Consider the following 19,956-nt stretch of genomic DNA (forward strand, 5'->3'; position numbering starts at 1 on the left):
ATCTGAAAGATAGGAAGGACAGAAAGAAAACTAAGGACTGCTCCAGGATAGCACACAGCTTTAAGGAAAGCAGCGTCAGGAAGACGAAAGCCTGCAGTGGACTCTGCAGCGTGAAACACAGTAAGTCAGACACGACAAGTGGCTGGAGTAGCTTCTTGGGCCTGCTTGTTTCAGCAGCCACAAATCTTCTGCCTCTCTGTTGTAGCTAGAAGATGCTTTGCTGTGCTCTCCTGTGTCCCTGTCCAGTAGCCGATCCAAAAACTTGTGAGGTTGGTCTCATGCAACTTCTTAGAAAAGGAAACAGTGACCCCAGGGGTCAGTGTGGATTCACCAGTTGCCCACAAATGATCAGTTGAATCATTCTGGAATTTTCTAGAAATACATACTCATCCCTAGTCTAGGGCTCAGATCCTATATGGCAGCTGTGGTCCTTGAGCAACTTCTCTTTTTGCACAATGTTAGCAATGGAAAGTTCTTTTTTTTTTTTTTTTTTGAAGATTTTTTATTTATTTATTTGAGAGAGAGAGAATGAGAGAGAGCACATGAGAGGGGGGAGGGGCAGAGGGAGAAGCAGACTCCCTGCTGAGCAGGGAGCCCGATGCGGGACTCGATCCCGGGACTCCAGGATCATGACCTGAGCCGAAGGCAGTCGCTCAACCAACTGAGCTACCCAGGCGCCCAGCAATGGAAAGTTCTTGTCCAGACTTGATGTCCACACAACCTGTACATGGTTTGCAGGAAATAACTTCAAATAAAAACAAAATTATAATCTTTGTTGCTCTGATTATAAAGTTATTCTTGCTCATTGTAAAATAGAGGCCCCTAAACTTCAAATAATACAGGAATGTCAGGCACAAGAGTGAGCACTTTGTCTTCTCCGCGGAGATGGGTAACAATGGGATGTTTCCGAACTCTTAAAGTCATGTTTTATGTAACGTGTAACTTTTCTTTCACAAGTGCCATGGGTTTTTTTTGCTCTGCTTTGACTTGCCCTTTTCACTGAATGATACGTCTTGGTGATTTTTCCGTGACTCATGCAGACTTCTCTTGTTTTTAACGGTCATGTAGTCTGTCATGTGAGGGGACCAGTGTGTGTAACTAGTTCCCTGTTCTCAGATATGTGAGCTGGTTTGAGATTTTTACTATTAAAAACCACTTTCCCACATCAGTCCTCCCGGGCATTCTGTTCCTTTTTGCCTCTTACTCTTTTTAGTCATTGGAAATGGATCAGTGGTGTCCTGCTCCCTTGGCGCCTCGCTGCTCTGATGGCCTGTGGCCCAGTCGCCTCAGTAGGAACTGGAGGCTTCTTGGAAATGCAGCTCCGCAGACCGGCTCCCGGCCCCCGGGCGAGCAAGCTCCGGGTGAGCCCCGTGCACGGGCGAGCGTGGACAGCGCTGCTGTGGCGCATGTGCGGCGCGAGCTTCCCTGGAGGCCGACAGCGGGTGGCAGTTCGGGCCGTGCCGTGGGCTTTCACTCCCTGGGACAGGATTCCCCTAGCTAGGTCTGGATCCAGTCAGATGCATTTCAAACAGCGGGAGCACCGTCTCGCTCTCCTCATTTACCTGCGTGGTTCATAACCGTGCTGTGTCTGCCCTGTAATGTCTGTAGTGCTTTCTCTCTCTGAAGAATGTCTTCTCTCACCTGTTAGCACATTCTCCCTGCTCTGCGCCGAGGGCTCATTTCTTGTTTTGTTCTACATGTCTTCGCTGATGGGACTCTCTGAGCTTTTTTTACAATATTTTTTAATTTTTTATTTATTTATTTTTATTTTTTTTTAATTTTTTTTTTAAAGATTTTATTTATTTTTTAGAGAGCGAGCGAGAGAGAAACAGCATGAGAGGGGAGAGGGTCAGAGGGAGAAGCAGGCTCCCCGCGGAGCCGGGAGCCCGATGTGGGACTCGATCCCAGGACCCTGGGATCATGACCTGAGCCGAAGGCAGACGCTTAACCATCTGAGCCACCCAGGCGCCCAATATTTTTTTTTTTATTTTTAAGTAGTCTGTACACCCAACGTGCACCTCGAACTCACAACCCCAAGATCAAGAGTCACGTGCTCTACTGACCGAGCCAGCCAGGTGCCCCTGAGCCAGTGATTCTTGTTAGCTGTGTGCACACCTGTAAAGGAACGAGCAAGAGCTGTCTCTTTGTCTTTGCTGGGTCAGGTTCGGTTGTATTGTGACAGTTTTGTGGGTTCCCACTCACAGTCTTACTTAGCTCGACGGACGCGTGAACATTACTCAACAGGAGACAGTGCTGGGTTATTGCTGCAGAAAGAGGTCAGAGTAGTTGGGGGAGATGTGCATGTGAGTAGCCCTCACTGCCCCATGTTGGGGTGATAGCAGAGGGGTGCCTGCAGTACCATGCTGCACGGAACCACACTTGGGGGGCTGGCAATGTCTGAAGAAGGACTCAAAATTGGAAGTGGGGAGACTGGCTCTACCAGGTCAGGGTGTGGCTTTGGGTAGGCTCCTCCCCTCTTGCGCTACGTGTTCTCACCTGCTAAGGGCTTCTCTCTCAGACTGCAGCCCTGTGGCCTCACCTCTACGTGTGAGTGCTTTGTGTGGTTCGTTTGGGTTCTGGTTCTGTTCAAAGCCAGTAAGAACTTTAATAACCTGTGTAGTTCTGGCGGGCTTATGAATGGAGAAGGGCAGCCCAAGAGATGGAGTGGCCCGAGTCGCACAGACTCCCAAGTGGCCGTGCCCAGGCTCACGCCTAGTTCCTCTCCCCTATTCACTACCAGCTCGTCTGCGTTGGTGTGAGCTGCCAGTACTGGGTTGTTGGTTTTCAGCCTACCTCTGACTGTAGGCCAGATAGTGGGCTGTTCTGTTCTCTGAGTGGTTACTGCCTGGCTTTTGGTAGAAAGGCTCCTGTGCCATCTGTAAGCCAGCATCTACTTTTCTGCATGTCTTCATTTATTAATCTTGGTTTCATGGGTCTCACGACTCTATAATCTCTTAGATGACTCTGTCCCTTTTCATATATCTGAAGATGGTCATCAGGTAACACATAGTCTTTGGAGGAAGATGAGGCTTGAAATTAATAAAAAATAAGTTCTTTGAAATGATACTGCTACCGTAACTGCTGCTGACCTGTACTTTTGCTGTGTGCCTTTCTAGAGGTTTTGACATCTGATAGCAGCTACCGCTTGCTAGGTGTTCTATATACTAGGCACAAGATAATTTTTACAGTAGCTTTGCGAAGAAGAATCGGGGGCGCAGAGAAGCTCAAAAACCTCTCCCCAGTCCCCAGAGCTGCCTCTTGGCAGGCCGAGAAGTCATACTTAGAACGATGAGACCTCCATGCCTGGATTCTTTCCCTACAGAGTCTGCCCGTTTCTTAGAAACAGGGTCGGGGGTGGGGGGGCACCTGGGTGGCTCAGTCGGTTAAGCGTCCAACTCTTGATCTCCGCTCAGATCTTGATCTCAGGGTCGTGAGTTCAAAGCCCCCATTGGGCTACACGCTGGGCATGGGGCCTACTTAAACAGAAAAGACAGGGTCAAGCAGTAGCTACCATGTGGGAGCTTGCATTTTCTTTCTACTGAGTTTATCGTGAGCATCATTCTAGGACAAGCGATCTGCCTCTCCAGCATTCTTGTGTGTCTAGCCAATTGCCCACTCTTGAACACTGAGCTCGTCTTCCCCATTTTTCTGGTCCCTCAGTTGCCATTTTGCGTGCACCTCAGCTAGGCCAGGTGCTTTGGGCCTCCCAGTCCTGTTTGACGCATCTGCCTTGGTCGCTCCTGTTGGCACGCATTGCACTGGAAGGCGCTGGCTCAGTCCCTGAGCGACAGTAGGTTCTGGCTGAACGTGGGGAGGGGCAGGCCACGCAGGGTGGCTGGGTCAGGGGGAGTGAGAGCTGGGGTGGAGCGTTGAATGCCGGTTCCTGAGTTTGTGTCTGACCTTTTTTGCTGGCTTTGTGGTCTTCTCCATCTTGGGCTTCTTGGCCGCAGAGCAGGGCGTGCACATCTCCAAGGTGGCGGAGTCAGGTAAAGACCCCACCCCTTAGCCCGGCCCCCAGGCTGCAGCCGCCCTCTAACGTACCATGTTCATGAACACACGTGCGGTCAGAGTTGTCTTTGTGCTTGGCAACGGTCAAAGGGTGGGGTGGAGCAGGAGAGCCCTGAGGGAGGGAGACCAAGTCAGAGGTTGCTGGAGGGAGTGCAGCTGGTGGCCCGAACCAGGGCGTGGTAGTTGGGGGGGGGGGGGGGCGAGAGGGCGGAGGGGTGCTGATGAGAGAAGGGGAGAGGCCAGCAGGAACACCAGGTTTCGAAGGCTGGGGCGCCGGTGGTTTGGCTGGGGGCACTTGCAGAGTGGCAGTGCTGGAAGGAGCGTGCCCTGGAGGGAAGGGAGCCAGCAGAGCTCACTGGAGGGGGGCCGGGCAGCTGCAGGCTGCTTCATGAAAGGGTTGACAGAGGAGTGAGAGGGAGGTGCCGGCAGCTCCGCTTCCCTTGAGTTGGAGGGGAAAGGAAATGTGCCAGGAGAGGCAAGACTGGGGTAGAGACCTGGAGACAGCGGGTTAGTGGATGTGAGGACCACGGAGGAGGAGAGCGTTGCTCAGAAGGGCGGCTGGCGATAGTACTGGTTCCTAGCGGGGCCCGCATCGGGAGCATGGTGGGGACCCCGCTGACCCTGCTTCCAGTGCTTTCCTAGCACCGTTGGCATAAAGGCTTGATACCCAGGTCCTTTGGGATGTGATCCCTCCCCGCAGCCCTCTGCCGTCTCTGCTCTGGCCTCCCCATGTCATGAACTGGCCACATGGGTCCCCTTCCCCAAGTATTTCTGTGGCCTCTGCCTGGAAACCCGCCCCCCCCCCCCCCCTGGTGGCCCAGCTAAATCACCTCTTCATGCTTCCCAGAGGTTTCTCTCCTGAGTCTGCCCTGTGAGGCCCTTGCCGTGCCGTTAGCCGGCCCAGCGGACTGTCCTCCGGGGCCCCGGGCAGCCTGTGAGGTACGGCATGGGAACCTGGGCTTGTCCTCTGTAGGCCGATCAGCTCTGTGCCAAGGTTCTAGGCACACGCCGAGGGCTGCCTAAACCTTGGGGACTGAATAGGGGGTTGTAGGCACATAGGGAGAGCGTCAGGCTTGCGTCCAGGTTGAGCTTGTCAGACTGCCGTGCCAGGCGTTGTAGATTGGAAGCGCAGCTCTTCAGGTCTCCTGAGCTCCTATAGTAGGGACCCCAGGGGCGTTAGAAAAACACAGTGTCTGAACCTTCAGAAGGTGCACACTGGGGGCCTCTGGTCTGGGACAGGGGGCCTGGGATAGGCTGCTGCCGAGTGTAGATCCGGGCAGCTGCGGGCCCGGCCAGTAACTTACTGTTGCCCACCCATTTCCTTGGTTTCTACGTCCCCACTTGGAGACCGGCAGCTGGCCATCGTCCCTCTGGAGTGGCTGGGAGTGTGTAGCCACACGGCAGCTCCTCCCGTGCTGTTTCGAGTGTTCTTCTTTGCTTTTGCTAAAATGTCAGTCAAGGTCAAGATAGTGCTCACTGTCCAGACCCAGGAAGGTCCACCCCTCCGTGTGTATTAATGACCTGAATTTGATCCACAGGGATGGCTGCTTTTCTGCCTATTCCTCCAGGCTGGATGGTGTCACTGCAGTCCACTCCTGCAGTCAGATGGGTCTGCCCCTGTGCCGCTCTACCAAGTTCTTTTCCTTCATGGCCAGTGACCTGGGGGCTGGGTTGTCTATTTGAAGGTGATTGAGTCCCTTTTAACCCACAGGGTAAAATCCATCAAGACCCTCTGAGGCAAGCAAGGCGGGCTCTGCTTTGCCTTCAGGTCAGGACTGCTTATTTCTGATGTTTGGCTCTGCAGATGGTTGATGCCTGTGTCCCTGCCGGGGTGCATGCGTGCCAGGCAGGGGCCAGTGGCTAGCCTGGGCTCTCTTGCTGTGCCTTGACCCTGGCTGCTTCCCTCTCCCCCTCCATAATGACCCATGGTGGCCCTGAGAGGCAAGCTGGTGTGACCATAGTGGGATTTGGAAATTGGGTCTGAGTTTGGATCCTGGGTCTGTTATTGGCAGTTTGGTAACCTCGGGAAAGTCACTAAACTTCTCTGAGCCTTTCCCCGGATCTGTAGAGTGAGGTTGAGGATGCTTTTCTTGTGTTCTTGGTGTGGGGATTGAGGTGATTCAGGTATGTTCTCCACATCATTTCGGGCACATAGGGAGTATTTAGTAAATGGTAGCCATTCTCAGTTTCACCCTGAATAGTGATAAGAGTTTTCTGGGATTTTCCCCACTGTGTGGTAAGCTATGCCAAGCTCAGGCAGGGAGTCAAAGAGAAGGCCCAATTTTGGCCCTCAGGGGTCTTGTGTTGTGGGGCCCAGCATGGGGGCGGGGGGCGGAGTAGAGTGGGATAGGCCTTGCGGCAGGAACACAGGGTTGGGGGATGGGCATCCTCAGGACACCCAGTTAGATGGTGCTTGGGGGCTCTCAGCGTTGGCCAAGCACTGGACTCACCCAGGGCTGCTGCTAGCTTTGTTGACATAGACAACATAACCATTTATAGAGGCAGAAAAGAAGGACAGTCTCCCCCCCCCCCCCCCAACATGACAGTTTCAGCAGTGGGAGTCTCCTGGCCACTTCCATTTTATCTCCCCACCTCCACTGTCCCCTGGCTGTGCATTATTTTTTTTAAGATTTTATTTATTTATTTATTCATTTAAGAGAGAGCACGCGGGTGCCTGAGCCGGGTGGGGTGGGGGGGTGCAGAGGGCAGAGGGCAGGAGAAAGAATCTCAGGCAGACTCCACACTGAGCAGAGCCCCAACGCGAGCTGATCCCAGGACCCTGTGTTCATGAGCTGAAACCAAGAGTCAGATGCTTAATTGAGCCACCCAGGTGCCCCTGGCTGTGGATTATTTTCCCAGATATCATGTTTACAGGTAAAACAAAATTTCGGTTTATCTCTGAAAAGAGAGGGACTTTTTAAAAAAATCATAAGGGATACTAACATCTGATGTGTAAGAACTTTACAGAAACAGCTTCGTAACGTAAACTTGAGGCCATTCACAGTTCCCTGATGACCATGCAGGTTTTGGGTTTGGGTTTTTATAGTTTGTCTGTTTAAATTGGTATCTAGATAAGGTAACTAAGGGTTTTTTAAAATCCTGATGCTCAGGCCTGCTGGAAGATAGAGTGATGTGGGTGGAGGCCCTATCACAGAAGGCCAGGTGTGCGTTTGGCCTTCAGTCCCACTTGGTCTGTCGCTCCATCTGTTGCTGTATTGGCTGTGGTCGTTAGTTTCTGAGCGCTGCAGGTCTAGGCACTGGGTAAGTCTCTTCCAGAAGCCCTGTCCCCGCCCTGCCCCAGGGCCGCTCAGCGCAGTTGTAGCTGCCCACGCTGTCCTGTGGGTGCTGGGCCACGAGGGGCTCTGATGATGGGGCAGCAGGAAAGCAGGGTGGGGGGAGTTCTCTACACGTTGTCCAGGAAGGATCATCTGACATGCGTCAGAACAAGCGTCGACTTTTAAAGTACGGATTGTCTGTTCAGCTATTTGATTTGGACTGAAGAAATGCCTTCCTCATGCTCCAAAAGCAGATGGTGAATGACCTCCTTTGGGGCAGGGTGCCAAGCAAGCAGAGATTCCTTCTTCCTAACGCCAAGGTCACTGAAAGCCTGGCGTTCCAGGAGGGCCCCTTTCTGAGGCAGAGCGTGGGGGAGTGGGGAGCAGGGTTCTAGATGGAATGGGACCACTGGGGCTCCTCCAGCCTGGCACCGTCCCAGCTGTGTGCAGGCTGAAAGTGCTCAGGCTGCGAAGGAGCGCACTGGTGTCACCACGGAACTGGGCCTGCCATTTAATGTCGTTTTAATTGATTTAAACTGAAAAGGACACATGTGGCCGGTGGCCTACACATTGGACAGTGTAGCTGAAGCCACCTCTCGTCCTTTAATTGGATGCCCTGGTCCAAGCATGTTTCCCAGGCTCTGAGCATGGCACCTTGCCTGCTGGAGGCACTGCCTTGTTTCCTTTGGACCCTAGTTACTACCGTGTTGGGCACACCCAGGGCTGATGGCTCCCGTCCTCCCGTTCCCTCAACTTCTCCACTCACCAGGTGGGCCACTCACGTATTTGAGTCCGTTGCTTTCTGTCCCCCGGATTACACAAAATCTCTTAGCTGGTTTCAAGAAGGCAACCTGCCAAAGCCCGAGAAACCCAGCTTGCTCCTGTCCCCTGGCTCTTTTTAGCGCTAGGAGGTGGATGGCCACCTACTTCCGCTCCGCTCCCCTCTGGCTGTCCCACTGGCCACAGGGCGGGCGGGCACCACCGGCTGTTAACTGGAGTTGCTGCGGGCATTGGCATTTACCCTGGTCCTAGTCCCCCAGCGCCCCATTTTCTACAGCCTTTGTACTTGAGGGCTAAGAGGAAGGCCAAGCCATGTGTGTGAAGATGTTCTCAGAGCAGCCCTTTTGGAAGACTTGCCCTGGATCTTCTTGAGTAAACTCTTTCTGCTGTTTTCCTGCCGCCTTCTTTTCATGATTCCAGACTCTTTAAGGGTGTGTGTTTCCTGGGGTTGCTTCTGCCGTTATCATCATTCCACTTTGCCTGAGGCCTTTCCTGGGGCATCAGCTGACTTTCGGTTCCTTGTCAGGGTGGCCTTTTCCTCCTCCTCCATGTTTTTTCCTGGACAGATGGGCTGGGTTCACCCAGAATCCACCAGCAGCCCTGCAGAGCTCTGTCTGGCACCGGGCCGCAGTCAGCCTGCAGAGTCAGCAGGTGGCACTGTGACACTAGCCTGTGCCCGCTTGCACTGGGGCAGTGGGGTAAAGGGGAGTTGCCTGCCTACTTGTCCCTGTGGTGGGGTCCTGCTGACTCAGTGACCCAACTCACCGGAGGGCATGGTACCCAGGAGATGCCTAGGAAATGCTAAGTGGGCAGGATCGGCAACAGAGTCGGGGTGGGAGGGTTGCCAGAACCAAAGAAAATTCTAGTTGGCACTTGGGAGGACCCTCCCCTTGCTTTTGCCCCACATCCTGTTAGGCCAGTGTCTGCCTCCCGTACTTGCCCACAGGAGGGAGATGGGATTGGTGCGAAGCACACAGGAAGCCTGTCTTCCCCATCTGATACGGTTGGCACTGTTTCTTTAGTGTCCACATCGAGAGTCTGTTTCTCCCTACTTCTCTCGTTTACTCAACCTTTTATAAAAGCATTGAGAGCTCCACTCAGTATCCAAGAACATCTTACAAGAAAGCCGAGTCGAATTCAGGTATTTGGGGATGATATTTGTCTGCCAAGGACACATTTAGATCTTCTTAAGGTTTGTGTGTTGGCTTTTCCCTCTGTCACTGGGACCCGGACCCTGGGCCCCTCTGTCAGCCTGGTACCTTTGGGAAATCCTTTTGGCTCGTGGGTTCTCATCTGTTGTCCAGAAATGGGTGGCTAAGAACAGTTACCTGCATAATAGTACACGGGCAGTAGAGCAGAGTGTGATAGAGGATCAGGGGCAGGAGAGAGAAAAAAGGCAGTACATCAGCCTTTTCTCCAGGCTGACATCTTGGGGGCAGGTGCAAGAACTCGGGGCCCCGTATGTGAGGGGCAGTTCCAGAAGGCCGGCTCCTGGGCTTCCTGCTCTTGGGTTGGCCCCGGGCCCCCAGCTTTGGTTGTGAGTGTTTTTTCCACCGGCCTCGTAGCTTCCACTGCAGTCACAAGCCTGACTTGCACGGTCTCACATGCGCCTCTCTGCCGCTCCTTCCTGTCCCCTTGCTTCTGCCTGTGTCCTCGTCGGTGTGGCTGGGCTGAGGGAAAGCGGAGTCGGGGAGAGCCGGGGCCCCAGGGAACAAATGACAACTTGAAGAGGTGGTAAGGGGGAGCATGGAGTGAGCACAGCGCAGCCAGCTACATGGGGGAACCGAAAAAGGGGGGACCCGGGAGGGTCAGGAAACGGGTTTTGGGGAAGGTGGTGATTGAACTGGATCTGAGTCATCAGAAGAGGAGAGGCTATCGCAGACCGGAGTGCAGTGGCATGGAGACCAAGCAAGCGAGAACCCAGTGTGTTCCAAGAACGGCCAGCCATCTGGTGTTACTGGAGCAGAGTGCTCCATGGCTGGTGAGGGGAGAAGGCCCAGGGAGGGACTGGCATCGGAGGGTTTAAGGACAGAGGTGACATGATCAGATTGTCACGGACAAAGATCACTCTGGCTTGCTTTCGGAGGGTGGATTGCAAAGCCGTATGGTTAGGGATAGGGAGGAGACCAGTGGGAGCTGTTAATCAGCTAGGAAACAAGTACTGAGGCCGTCCCCATTGGCAATGGGGATGACCTGACTGGAAGATGGTGTGTGTGGAGGTGACGTGGACAGGACTGGGTGGGGGCTGGGGGCAGGAGAAGGGTGCAAGGTGGCATGCATGCAGAGTGCAGGGAGACCAGCGACGCCCTTCAGCACAGTGGGGTGCAGGGACGGTCCGCCCTCAGATAGGCTTGAACTGGACTTGGCTTAGGGACCCCCAGGGGCCGGCCTTTAGTATGAGATGAGCCCTGTTGATGATGAGATTGGTGGGCAGTGAGGGTTGCTTGAGTGAGGGGCAGGGGAGAATCATGCGAGGAGGGCAACCTATCGGCTGCACCAAGTGCTGCTGAGCGAGCACCCCAAGAATTCCAGGGCACTCCTTGGAGCGGGCGCTTAGGCCGGAAGTGGTCCTGCTAGTGACTTGGCCAGGGCAGGTTCTAGGTTGGTGTAGGTTGCCAAATGGAGGGAGGGAGGACGAGAGGAGCGGCTTGGGCCAGCAGGAGGGAGAGCTCCTTGAGAACAAGGTTCCTGGAGGGAAGAATCACCAGAATTGTCCAGGGCAGGGTTGGAGGAACAGGTCTAACAGGAAGGCAGAGGACACGGACTTGGGGGGCTGGAGTGGGTGGGGGGTGCTGGAGGGTGCCTGCCCTGGTGGCTCCGGCCCCGTACTGAGGGAGAGAGCCTAAGTACGGGCTGTGAATCCCGGGGCCGGCGGGCTGGAGCAGGCTGCAGTTTCGGGAGGCTCCCTGCACAGCTCTGGTGCTAGTTTCTCTGTGTTTGCCTGGGCTCATGGTGGTAGCCCTGGCTCTCCATAGCTGGGGATGGGCTGGGCGGGCACGGAGGCGAGCTGGACCCCTGCTGCATTGCTACTGTCACCACCGCCACCCTGGGGACAGCCTCCCTGGATAACCAGGGCGGGAGGGTAGGAGGACAGCCAAGTCTTGCTCATGTCGGCCACCTGCCTGGCCTTGTTGTGCTGGGGGCGGGGGGGGTGTCACTCATGGGCTTACTTGCCCCATCTTTGCCTGCTAGATCCAGCAGGTGGCACACGTGCCCTCCCCCCAGTCTGTCACCATCTGGGAGGAGGGGCCTCTCCCACATCACCAGGATCTGCTCAGAGCTGCCCAGGCACTTGAGCACTCATAGCAGGGAGGTTTGGGAGGTTGGGGCTTGGTCACACTTGCCTTTCTTTCTGAGTCCCTCCAGTGACTTCCGCCCTGCTGACATAAGTCAGGTGTGTTGCTTCTCTCTGGTTCCGGGGGTTCTTGGGAGCTCCTTCCACTTCCAGGGCTCCAGCCCAGTGGGGGCAGGCTGGTGTATAGTCAGGGGCTGAGACAGGGAAACCTGAGCCCTGGGCCACGAGGTCTGGCTGCTAATTTTAGAGAGCACATGTCATTGGAAACTCTCCCTTCCTGCCAGGAACCAGCAGCCTGGCTTTCCCCATACTGCCAGGGGCCCCTGGAGCCTCTCCGCAAACCAGGAAGCGTGGTGGGCCTCTGAGGGCCCCTGTGTGCCCACCTCCCCCCAACCCCTGGCCTGGGGACTTGCGCCTCACAGGGACTCTGCCAGGGCCTGTGCCGGTGGGGGGAGCTCACCTTGTTTCTTACTTATCCCATGCCCTCGGGCTGTCTGAGCGGCTGGTTTCCACAAGGACCTTGGGAAAGCCGGCCTGGGAGCAGGCATCCAAGGCTGCTTTGTCTCCTCTGAGCAAGCACTTTATTGTGGAAACACTCTGCACAAAGCAGTCTTTCCCTGTTCCCCAGGGGTGCTCGTAGGTGCCTTCCTCATAGCTGTGGCCAGCCCAGGCCTCTGTCTCAGGTGTGTGGGGAAAGTTCCCTCCCTCCTCCTCCACCACAGTTTTTACTGTTTGAGCTGTGCCTTTGTCCATTCCTCTCTCCTCCTGTCAGGTAACATTTCAAGGACAGGGCTGGCTGTCGGGGGAATGGAGCAGCAGGTGCCCCCCGGCTGCCACCTGCTTGACCCTCGTGACTGGTCTGCACCTGACACGTATGCCTGGGCCCTGGTTCTTCCTTTTCTGCTCCCCTGGCGCCGGAAGAGCTCGTTGTGGCTGCCTGTAGACTGTGTTTAGGAAGGGGGTTGGGGAGAGAAGAGAAGAGTCATTTGTCTTTCTGTCATTTGGCTTGGGAGTGGTTCCCTCCAAATTGAGAATGGGTGGTGGTTGCAAGCTTGGATCTCGAGGTCAGACAGACTGCAGTGGGGATTTGCTGTGGCCATTTTTGGCTCTTGACCTCTACCACTTGCCTTAGCCAGTTTCCCCTCTCTGAAATGGGGCAGTGATTGTGCCTCCCCGATCAGCTGGGCTGAGGATTTGGCCCAGAGGTTGGAAGTGCCCCCAGATGTGCTAGCCAGTCCTTTTTACCGGGGCAAGCCTGACATCACAGCCAGGAAAATGGTGCTGTGGCTTCTCTGGAAAATCTAGGTCCTCAGCTGGAAAGGGCTAGGTTCGGGGTCCTCCGGCTGTAGCTAGGCCTGGTCTGGGTGTCCTGTCAGTCTGTTGCTTCCTGTACCTTTGGGACTGAAGGACAGCCGCAGGGCTTCGGGCAGCCGTTTTGGGGCAGTATTAATCATTCTGGTGGCAGAAGACAGCTCTCAGGCTCCACCTTTTCTCCACCTGTTGCCAGACCCAGGCTGGTGGCGTCTTGCGTGGATGCCCTGGCAATCCAAGAGGACAGGTCTAGGCTAGAGGCAGGCTTGGGGCAGGAGCAATCAAGAGAAATTCATGCCAGTCATTTTCCCTGCTTTCTTCTCAGTTCTCTCTTCTTTTTCGATTTCAGCCTGCTTAGACGCCTGGTGACTCTCATCTCCCAGCAGGCCACGCTGCTGGCATCCAATGAAGCCTTTAAAAAGCAGGCAGAGAGTGCTAGTGAGGCGGCCAAGAAGTACATGGAAGAGAATGACCAGCTGAAGAAGGTGTGTTCTGCCTGCTGGACTCGGCCATGTGACATTCCCTATGGGCCCCAGGGCCACTGTTGGCCTGTCAGGCTGGGAAATGTGTGACACTGTGGCCGTTGGCAAAGCTGAGGGGTTGGGTAGAAGGTGAAGGGGTGGTTCTTGGTGGGAGTGTGTAGGGGAGGGGTCCGCGGGACTCGACAGGGAAAGGGGCACCCTCGTTGCTACCTTGTCTCTATGTGCTACATACACCCAGGCCAGACTCTTGCCTGATAAAGTTGACTCTCTAGTGAGCTGAGCCCTGTGCTGTGAACCATGGGCAGGTTAGCATAGAAGAATGCAAGGTAAGGCCTGTGGTCTCCTGAGGATTGTATCAGCTGGGGACAAGGCAGGGACGGGAGGTGGCCAGTCTCAGAAGGCTTGTGCGAGGAGGTGAGTTGTGAGCTGTGCTGCGAAGGAGATGGGTAGATGGACTTGGATTCATTCATAGGCGGGATAGTGTTGCACGGGCAGGGATAAGTTTGGGGCTCCTGGCCAGAGTGAGCTATGGAGCCTGGGGAGAGGAACAGAGGTCATTGGTCAGTTGGGGGTGACTGGCAGAAATCTCTAGAAGAGAGTAGATTGAGTCATTGGCTGGACTGGTAAACCCCGCAGAGCTGCTGAGAAAGAGAGGCAGGGCGTTTGGCCTGTGCTGACATTTCCTAAGGGGCAGGTCCTGGGGCCACTTGAGGAATCACACTCTGCAGGGAAGACAGAGCTGGATCGCCTGTCTCTCTCCCTCCCTCCCAAGTAACCCATGCCCTTGGCGTTCTGCCTAGGAAGCTGCTGTTGGCGGGGTCAAGTTGGATGGTAGGGATGCCGAGGAGAAGGTGGAAGAAGAGAACAGGAGCCTAAAGGCTGATCTGAAGAAGCTGAAGGACGAGCTGGACATCAACAAGCAAAGTGAGCATTGTCCTCAGGTGTCCCCCAGCCCCTGAAAGTCTGGAAGCTCCAGCAGTGGTGCTTGCCCCTCTTGTGCCAAAGTATTAATAACAAGTGCGCCCTTGGGCTCAGGAGCTGGGTGAGAACAAACGGCCCTCTGCTCGTGCAGCTTCTGGGCTCAGTGGTCTGGTGTCCGTCTGGGGTCCCAGGGAGTCCTGGATGCTCCGAGACTAACTCTGGAGCATCTCGGCCAGCACCAGGCCTGGGGAGTGCTGCTCCCCACAGGTGCCGGCATCACCAGGGTCTTTGGGGCGGGGACAGAAAGAATGCGGGAAGCTACACCAGAGCTGCTTGCAGTGTTCCTGAAGAACCTGCTGTGAGTTCATCTGGTCCCTTCCTGAAGGCCCCTCCCAACCCGCTTTTAGTGCTCAGCTTTGAGGATGGGATTCTGCTCCTGCCTCCTGCTCTCACCTCAGCCTTCTCAGGCTGTCCCATGCCCTTAGCCTCCCTAAAGTCACCTGTGCCTAGGGCCACTTGGAGTCCCTCCGTCAAACGGGCCAGTGGGTCCTCGGTATTTTCCCGCTTCCCCCAGCTGTGTTGGCCAGCCCTCCTCCACTTAGGGGGCTCTCACAGTAGCCGGCAGGGGAGCTTTCTGGAGAGGAGTGCTCTCCTAGACAACCTCAGTGGGGACATGTTCAGACTTATATCTGGTGTCTCCAGCAGGTGGGTTTTTCTTTCCCTAACCCTGTCTTTCTGTTTTCCTTTTCTCCTCATCTGCATCATCCCCAGAACTAGAGAAAGCTGAAAACGAGGCTCTGGCCATGCGGAAGCAGTCTGAGGGCCTGACCAAGGAGTACGACCGCCTCTTGGAGGAGCACGCAAAGTTACAGGTCAGCCGCACGTGTGGTCTGCTCTGTTGGAGAGGATCAGAGCCCGCCCCCATACACACACCCCCCCGCACCCTCGCACCCTGAGCAGGCCCAGAGCAGGCCCATCCCCAGCCTAGCCTGCCTCAGCAGAGTCTTCAAGAGGCCCCAGTGGCAGGCTGGCTGCTTTCTCTCCTGCTCCCCCTTTCTTCCTCCATTGCTGCTGACTCTGGGTCTACAGAAGAGCCTGCCAAGCAGTGCTAGTCTGGGCCCAGCAGCTGGAACCCTTTCTCAGGCAGGAGGGGTGTGGCTTGGCAGATGGCAGCCGCTTGCTAAAGTGGCCTCAGCAATGCGGTGGGCCCTCTGCACTGTGGTCTGCCCGGCCTCACGCTTGGAGTCCGTGTCTTTGAGGAGAGCTCTTTCCCTTACATGTGCACCTGGTTTGTGGTGCAGGGCCCGTGACTCTAGTCCAAGTCCATTGCAGGGAGACTCTGCGACGGGCAGCTGGCCTTCTGTACATGGGCTGTGGGGGTGATATAAGGCTGGGGCCACCCACCTATCCCGTCCCCCACGAGACCTGTGTGAGTCCTCAGATTGGCTGAATCTGGAAGCTCAGGTGGCCTGGAAATTGGACCTGAGGGCCCGGTAAACACCCCTAAGTTCTGACAATTTGCCTTGTCGCTTGGTGGCCCAAATTTGGCCACCACAGCAGCCGAAGAGGAACAGCCCGGGCCCCAGAGGAGGACTGGTGGTGGTTTCAGTGTAGGGCGGGCTCACCGGCAGGACCCTTAAAAGATGTGCAGAACTGGGCAGGGCCTGAGCTGGGACTTGGGGGAGGGACTCGAATGCCGGGCCTGCCATGGGCCCAAGATGGCGGTTGGGGTGGGGCCCTGCAGCTTGAAGAGCAGAGTGACAGCAGAGGCTCCCAGCTGCACCTCCCTGATTGGTATTAGGGTCGCAGCCTTTGTTAGAGTGGGGCCCCTCCCACACTGGCAGACCTTTCCCTTGCTCACCTGGTACCTGTCATTTGGGGAGAAGGCAGCCAGCTGGGCCTTTTGGGGTGGAGGGGCTAGGGGCTGAAGGGGAGGGGTGCACCCTGTCGACCCCTTGCCTTGTGGTTTCTGTCCCTTCCAGGCAGCGGTAGACGGCCCCACGGACAAGAAGGAGGAGTGAGGCTGCTCCTCCCTGCCTGCCACCTGGCCTGTGCCCGCTGCTGCCTGTAGCCCGGCCTCCCGGGTACTTCGGCCTGCCCTCTACCGCTTCCCGTCCCCTGGTGCAGCTTGCAGTCGCACGCTCTCCCGGTGCGCCACAGGGGACCCAGTTTCTGCCTGCTTCATGCTTCCCACTGGGTTGAGCCTTTTTTGTGTTGTGTGTTGTTTGGGGCTCCAGGGCCCCTTGTCTCTGGTCCTGCAGGAGGGTGGATGGAGCAGGCAGAGTAGAGTTTCTCTTGGGGACAATAAAAGTTGTTATTATGTGACCATGGTTCGTGCGTGTAACTGAGGCTACCAGGAGGCCGCCTCTTTCTCCCATCACTGGAGTGACTAGGAAGGTGGTGGCAGGTAGCTCTGATAGAGAACTACCAGAGTCTTTGGTCCTGGAGGCCTTCAGGTTATTTTCTTTTAACTTATTCTAACCCCTAAAGGCTCCCTCATCCCAGGCTCGGCCCAGGCTCACACTTGCTCTCTCTGTCCCTTTGCCTTCTGCTCCCCAGGCAGGCCCTGTTTTATGACCGCTTGGGGTGTGTCTGACCCGTTGGGTTGGCCACTGGGTCCAGGGAGTCTTGGGAGATTCCGTAAACTGCTGGGGCTTCTGGGTGGCAGAGTTACCTGCCTCCTCTGAGTCCTGTTCATCACATTTTAGGACAGATAGAACATGGCAGAGTGCCACCAGTCACTCCCGGCCCCACTTCCTCCTGAAGGTTTGCAGGATGACCTCTGACTCATGCCTATTAAGAGAGGAGACTTGTCCTTGACAGCGACCTACGATTGGCTCAGGGTAGAGCCAGGTGGTGGGGAGGGTGTCCCCTCTGCTGCCTGCAACCCTGGGAACCTGTTGGGCGTGCCTACCTGCTTGGAGAGCCTGCTTTTGCAGTGGTCTCCCTCTTGGTGGTTGCCCCTGCCAGCTACCTTCAGTAGGTAGCCTCTGCTGAGCAGGGCCTAGTATTCAGGACCAGCCTGAGAGCCTGGGTGGTTGGGGCTGCTGTGGCCCCTATCTCTGATGCAGTGCTCATCCTTTGTTGGCCCTGAGGACTGGGCAGAAGGAGCAGGTTGGAGGTGTTTTCTTTTGGAGTTGGGGGGCTCCTGAAGATGTTAGTGCTAATGGCTAGCTTGTACTCACACTGCTCCTAACCCGGTCAGGCCTGGGCCAGTGGCTGCCTTCTCCAGTGTCCCCTCCCCCTCCCCATGCTTTCATGAGCAGCAAGGTGGTGTCTGATGGGGGGTAAGGGTGGGGGACTATGGGTGAGGCTCTGTGGTTGCTATGCTAAGGCTGAGGGATAGGCACACTTTTCCAGGAAGTGTTCCCTGACTACCTTGCCCTCCCTTGAGCTTGCCCTTCGATGAACTTCTAGAGGCCAGAGTCCAAACAATGTGTCTGTGGGTTCTTCCCTGGCCAGCTTCAGGCAGTCCCTGAACCCCCTTGGTGTCAGGCCCTGGGCCAGGTAGAAGAAAGTTGCACCACGCTGCTTTTGGTGTACCCCACCTAGTGGCCTGGGGGGGTGGGAAGACGGTGAAGGGGGCGACAGGTCAGCCTCGACTGGAGGGCCACCCACGGAAACTGGCCCCTAGGTTCTAAACACTTCTCTAGCAGCCTTCTGCTCTTGAGTAGGCCTGTGCCCCCCCCTTGTGCCCCGCCCCTGGCTGTGGTGGCCCAGTGCACACCAAGTCCTGGGCTGACCGCTTTCCTTACCTATCACCCGCTAGATGGCCAGACCCCACGTCCTAAGCCCCTTCCACAGGGGCAGATTCCAGAGTAAATGGTGACTACCCACTGCTCTCAGGGCCCCAGCCAAGCAGTCCAACCTCTGTCGACATCTCTTTTTATGATGTTGATGTTTTCTGAGTCTGGTGCCATTGTGGCAGGTGGCTCGGAGGCTATTTGGCAAGAGGTGCCAAGGACCTGAGCCAAGGCGTGGCCGTAGTTGGGGGAGTGGAGATGGTAAGGAGTTGGTGTGCGGCCAGGATGGGGGAGCAGAGTGGGCCTGAGGGTGACCCTAGGGTGCAGGCTCCATTCTGTGGGCTCGGAGGCAGGGGCTGTTGCTGGAGGAGTCGCCAGGGCGGGGCACGGTGTGAGGGGCCCGGGACATGGCTCGCGTGTCCCGCCGGGGAGGCGCCTCCACATGCCCACACAGGCCCAGCTTGCGTTGCAGTCGGGCCTGCTCAGCCAGTGCTCCTTTCTGAGTTCTTTGGGGACCTGCCCCCCTGTCCTGGTTGTTGGTGACCCTCAGAGCATGGCCCACCCTTGGCTGTATAGTTGAGGGCTAAAGCTCCTCCTTAGTAAGGGGGCCATGCCTTGCTGGAGAGCAGGGACTGGCCTGGGAGGGACTGCAGGGGGTAGCAAGCCATTAACTTTTCTCTGAGGGGCTACCACCCCTCCCCAGGCTGGCATCCTGAGTGAGCACCAGGCTCCCAAACCTAGACCCACCATCCTACTCTCTCTGTGAATGTGGCCAGTCTGTGTGCCTTACAGAAGCAGACTCCTACAGCATCTTTGTGTCTGCTTTGAGGTTCTTCCACGTTGTAGCAGGTGTCAGTTTCCTTTTTTTAAAGCCTTTATTTAAGTATAAATAAACTTGGGGCTTGAACTCACGACCCCGAGATCAAGTCACACGTTATTCCAACTGAGCCAGGCAGGTACCCCGTTTCTTTCCTTTTTAAGACTTACGTGGATAGGCCATGTTTTGTTCATCCATTTCCTCCATCAGTGGACACTTGGGTTGCTTCTACCTTCTCTTTTAATCCCACTCCAGTCAAGCTTTGGCTTGCACCCCTGCACCGGAACCTCTCTTGTGCAGGTCTCCAGGAGCCCGTTGCCAAGCGCAGTGAGCCTGCTGGGACCTCCCCCCCCGCCCCCGTGACCGTCAGCAGCCCCCGGCGGGGGCGCATCACTCCCTCCTCCCTGACCACCCCTGCCCGGGTGTGTGCGTGCGTGCGCGCGTGGGCACGGCTCATTCCCGTACCGGGAGGTCACCGTGCACCTGCACTCTCGGGGTCCCTCCCAGACCCCTGGCCGCCCCTCTTCAGTCTCCGCTGCCGGCTCCCTCTCTCCTCTGCCACCTCCGGGTGTCCCAGGGCCCCAGGGCTCGGTGCGTGGGCCGCCGCTCTCGGCCGCCCTTGGTGAGCTCGTGCAGGCTCAGGGCTTTCAGGGCCGTCTTTATGGGCTGAGAACCTCTGTGTTCTCTCCAGTCCATCCAGACTCTTTCTGGAACTGCAGACTCCTTGTCCACCTGCTGACTGGACATTTCCAGTGAGGTGATGTCTCTGGTACAGCAGGCCCTCAGTCAACTGCCACCATCCCCTCCACACCTTCTCTCCCTCATCTCCCTGGGTGTAGGGCCTGGCAGTGCCACCCTTCCTGGTGCCCAAGTGCTCAGGGTCAGTCTCAGTCTCATGGGGTCTCCCCAACTCCTGAACCCCGCATCCCAGCCATCCACAGCTCCCTAATCTGAAGACTTGGCCACTATGTTACTAGCACCCTGGTCCCATCGCTGTCCGCGCCCCAGGTCCTGCTGCGGCCTTCTCCCTGGCCGCCCCCGCCTCCTGCTCACCTGCCCCTCACTGCCTGCACCTTGGGAGGTTACCTGTTAAGCGCAGCATTTGGGCAACCTTCAGGAACCTCAGCGCCCGTGACTTCCCACCCACCTTCCCTGCTCTCGTGTCCGTCTCCGCTCTACCGTCAGCCTCCCTCCCCAAGTATGTCAGCTCCGCGGGGAAGAGGCTTGCCGCCGCCTTCGGTACCTGCTCTATTCCCAGGTCCTGGAACAGCGGCGGGTGCGGGGACCCTCAGAACAAATACTTGCCCGAGGCAGCAGCTCGAGG

At 56.3% G+C, this 19,956-nt stretch overlaps 1 protein-coding gene across 2 annotated transcripts in view; it reads left to right on the forward strand.

Moving 5' to 3' along the window:
- BCAP31 (B cell receptor associated protein 31) overlaps positions 1-16,397 on the forward strand; it is a 27,287-nt gene extending 10,890 nt beyond the window's left edge. For both annotated transcript variants that reach the window (XM_044911682.1, XM_044911681.1), the window contains exons 5-8: positions 13,019-13,154; positions 13,952-14,075; positions 14,844-14,944; positions 16,055-16,397. In XM_044911682.1, the coding sequence (XP_044767617.1) occupies positions 13,019-13,154; positions 13,952-14,075; positions 14,844-14,944; positions 16,055-16,093 (400 nt within the window). In that variant the 3' untranslated portion in view covers positions 16,094-16,397. The remainder of the gene's footprint in view (positions 1-13,018; positions 13,155-13,951; positions 14,076-14,843; positions 14,945-16,054) is intronic.
- Positions 16,398-19,956: the final 3,559 nt, after the last annotated feature.

The sequence above is a fragment of the Neomonachus schauinslandi genome, chromosome X (assembly GCF_002201575.2).
Source record: "Neomonachus schauinslandi chromosome X, ASM220157v2, whole genome shotgun sequence".
In the NCBI taxonomy this organism is placed as follows: domain Eukaryota; kingdom Metazoa; phylum Chordata; class Mammalia; order Carnivora; family Phocidae; genus Neomonachus; species Neomonachus schauinslandi.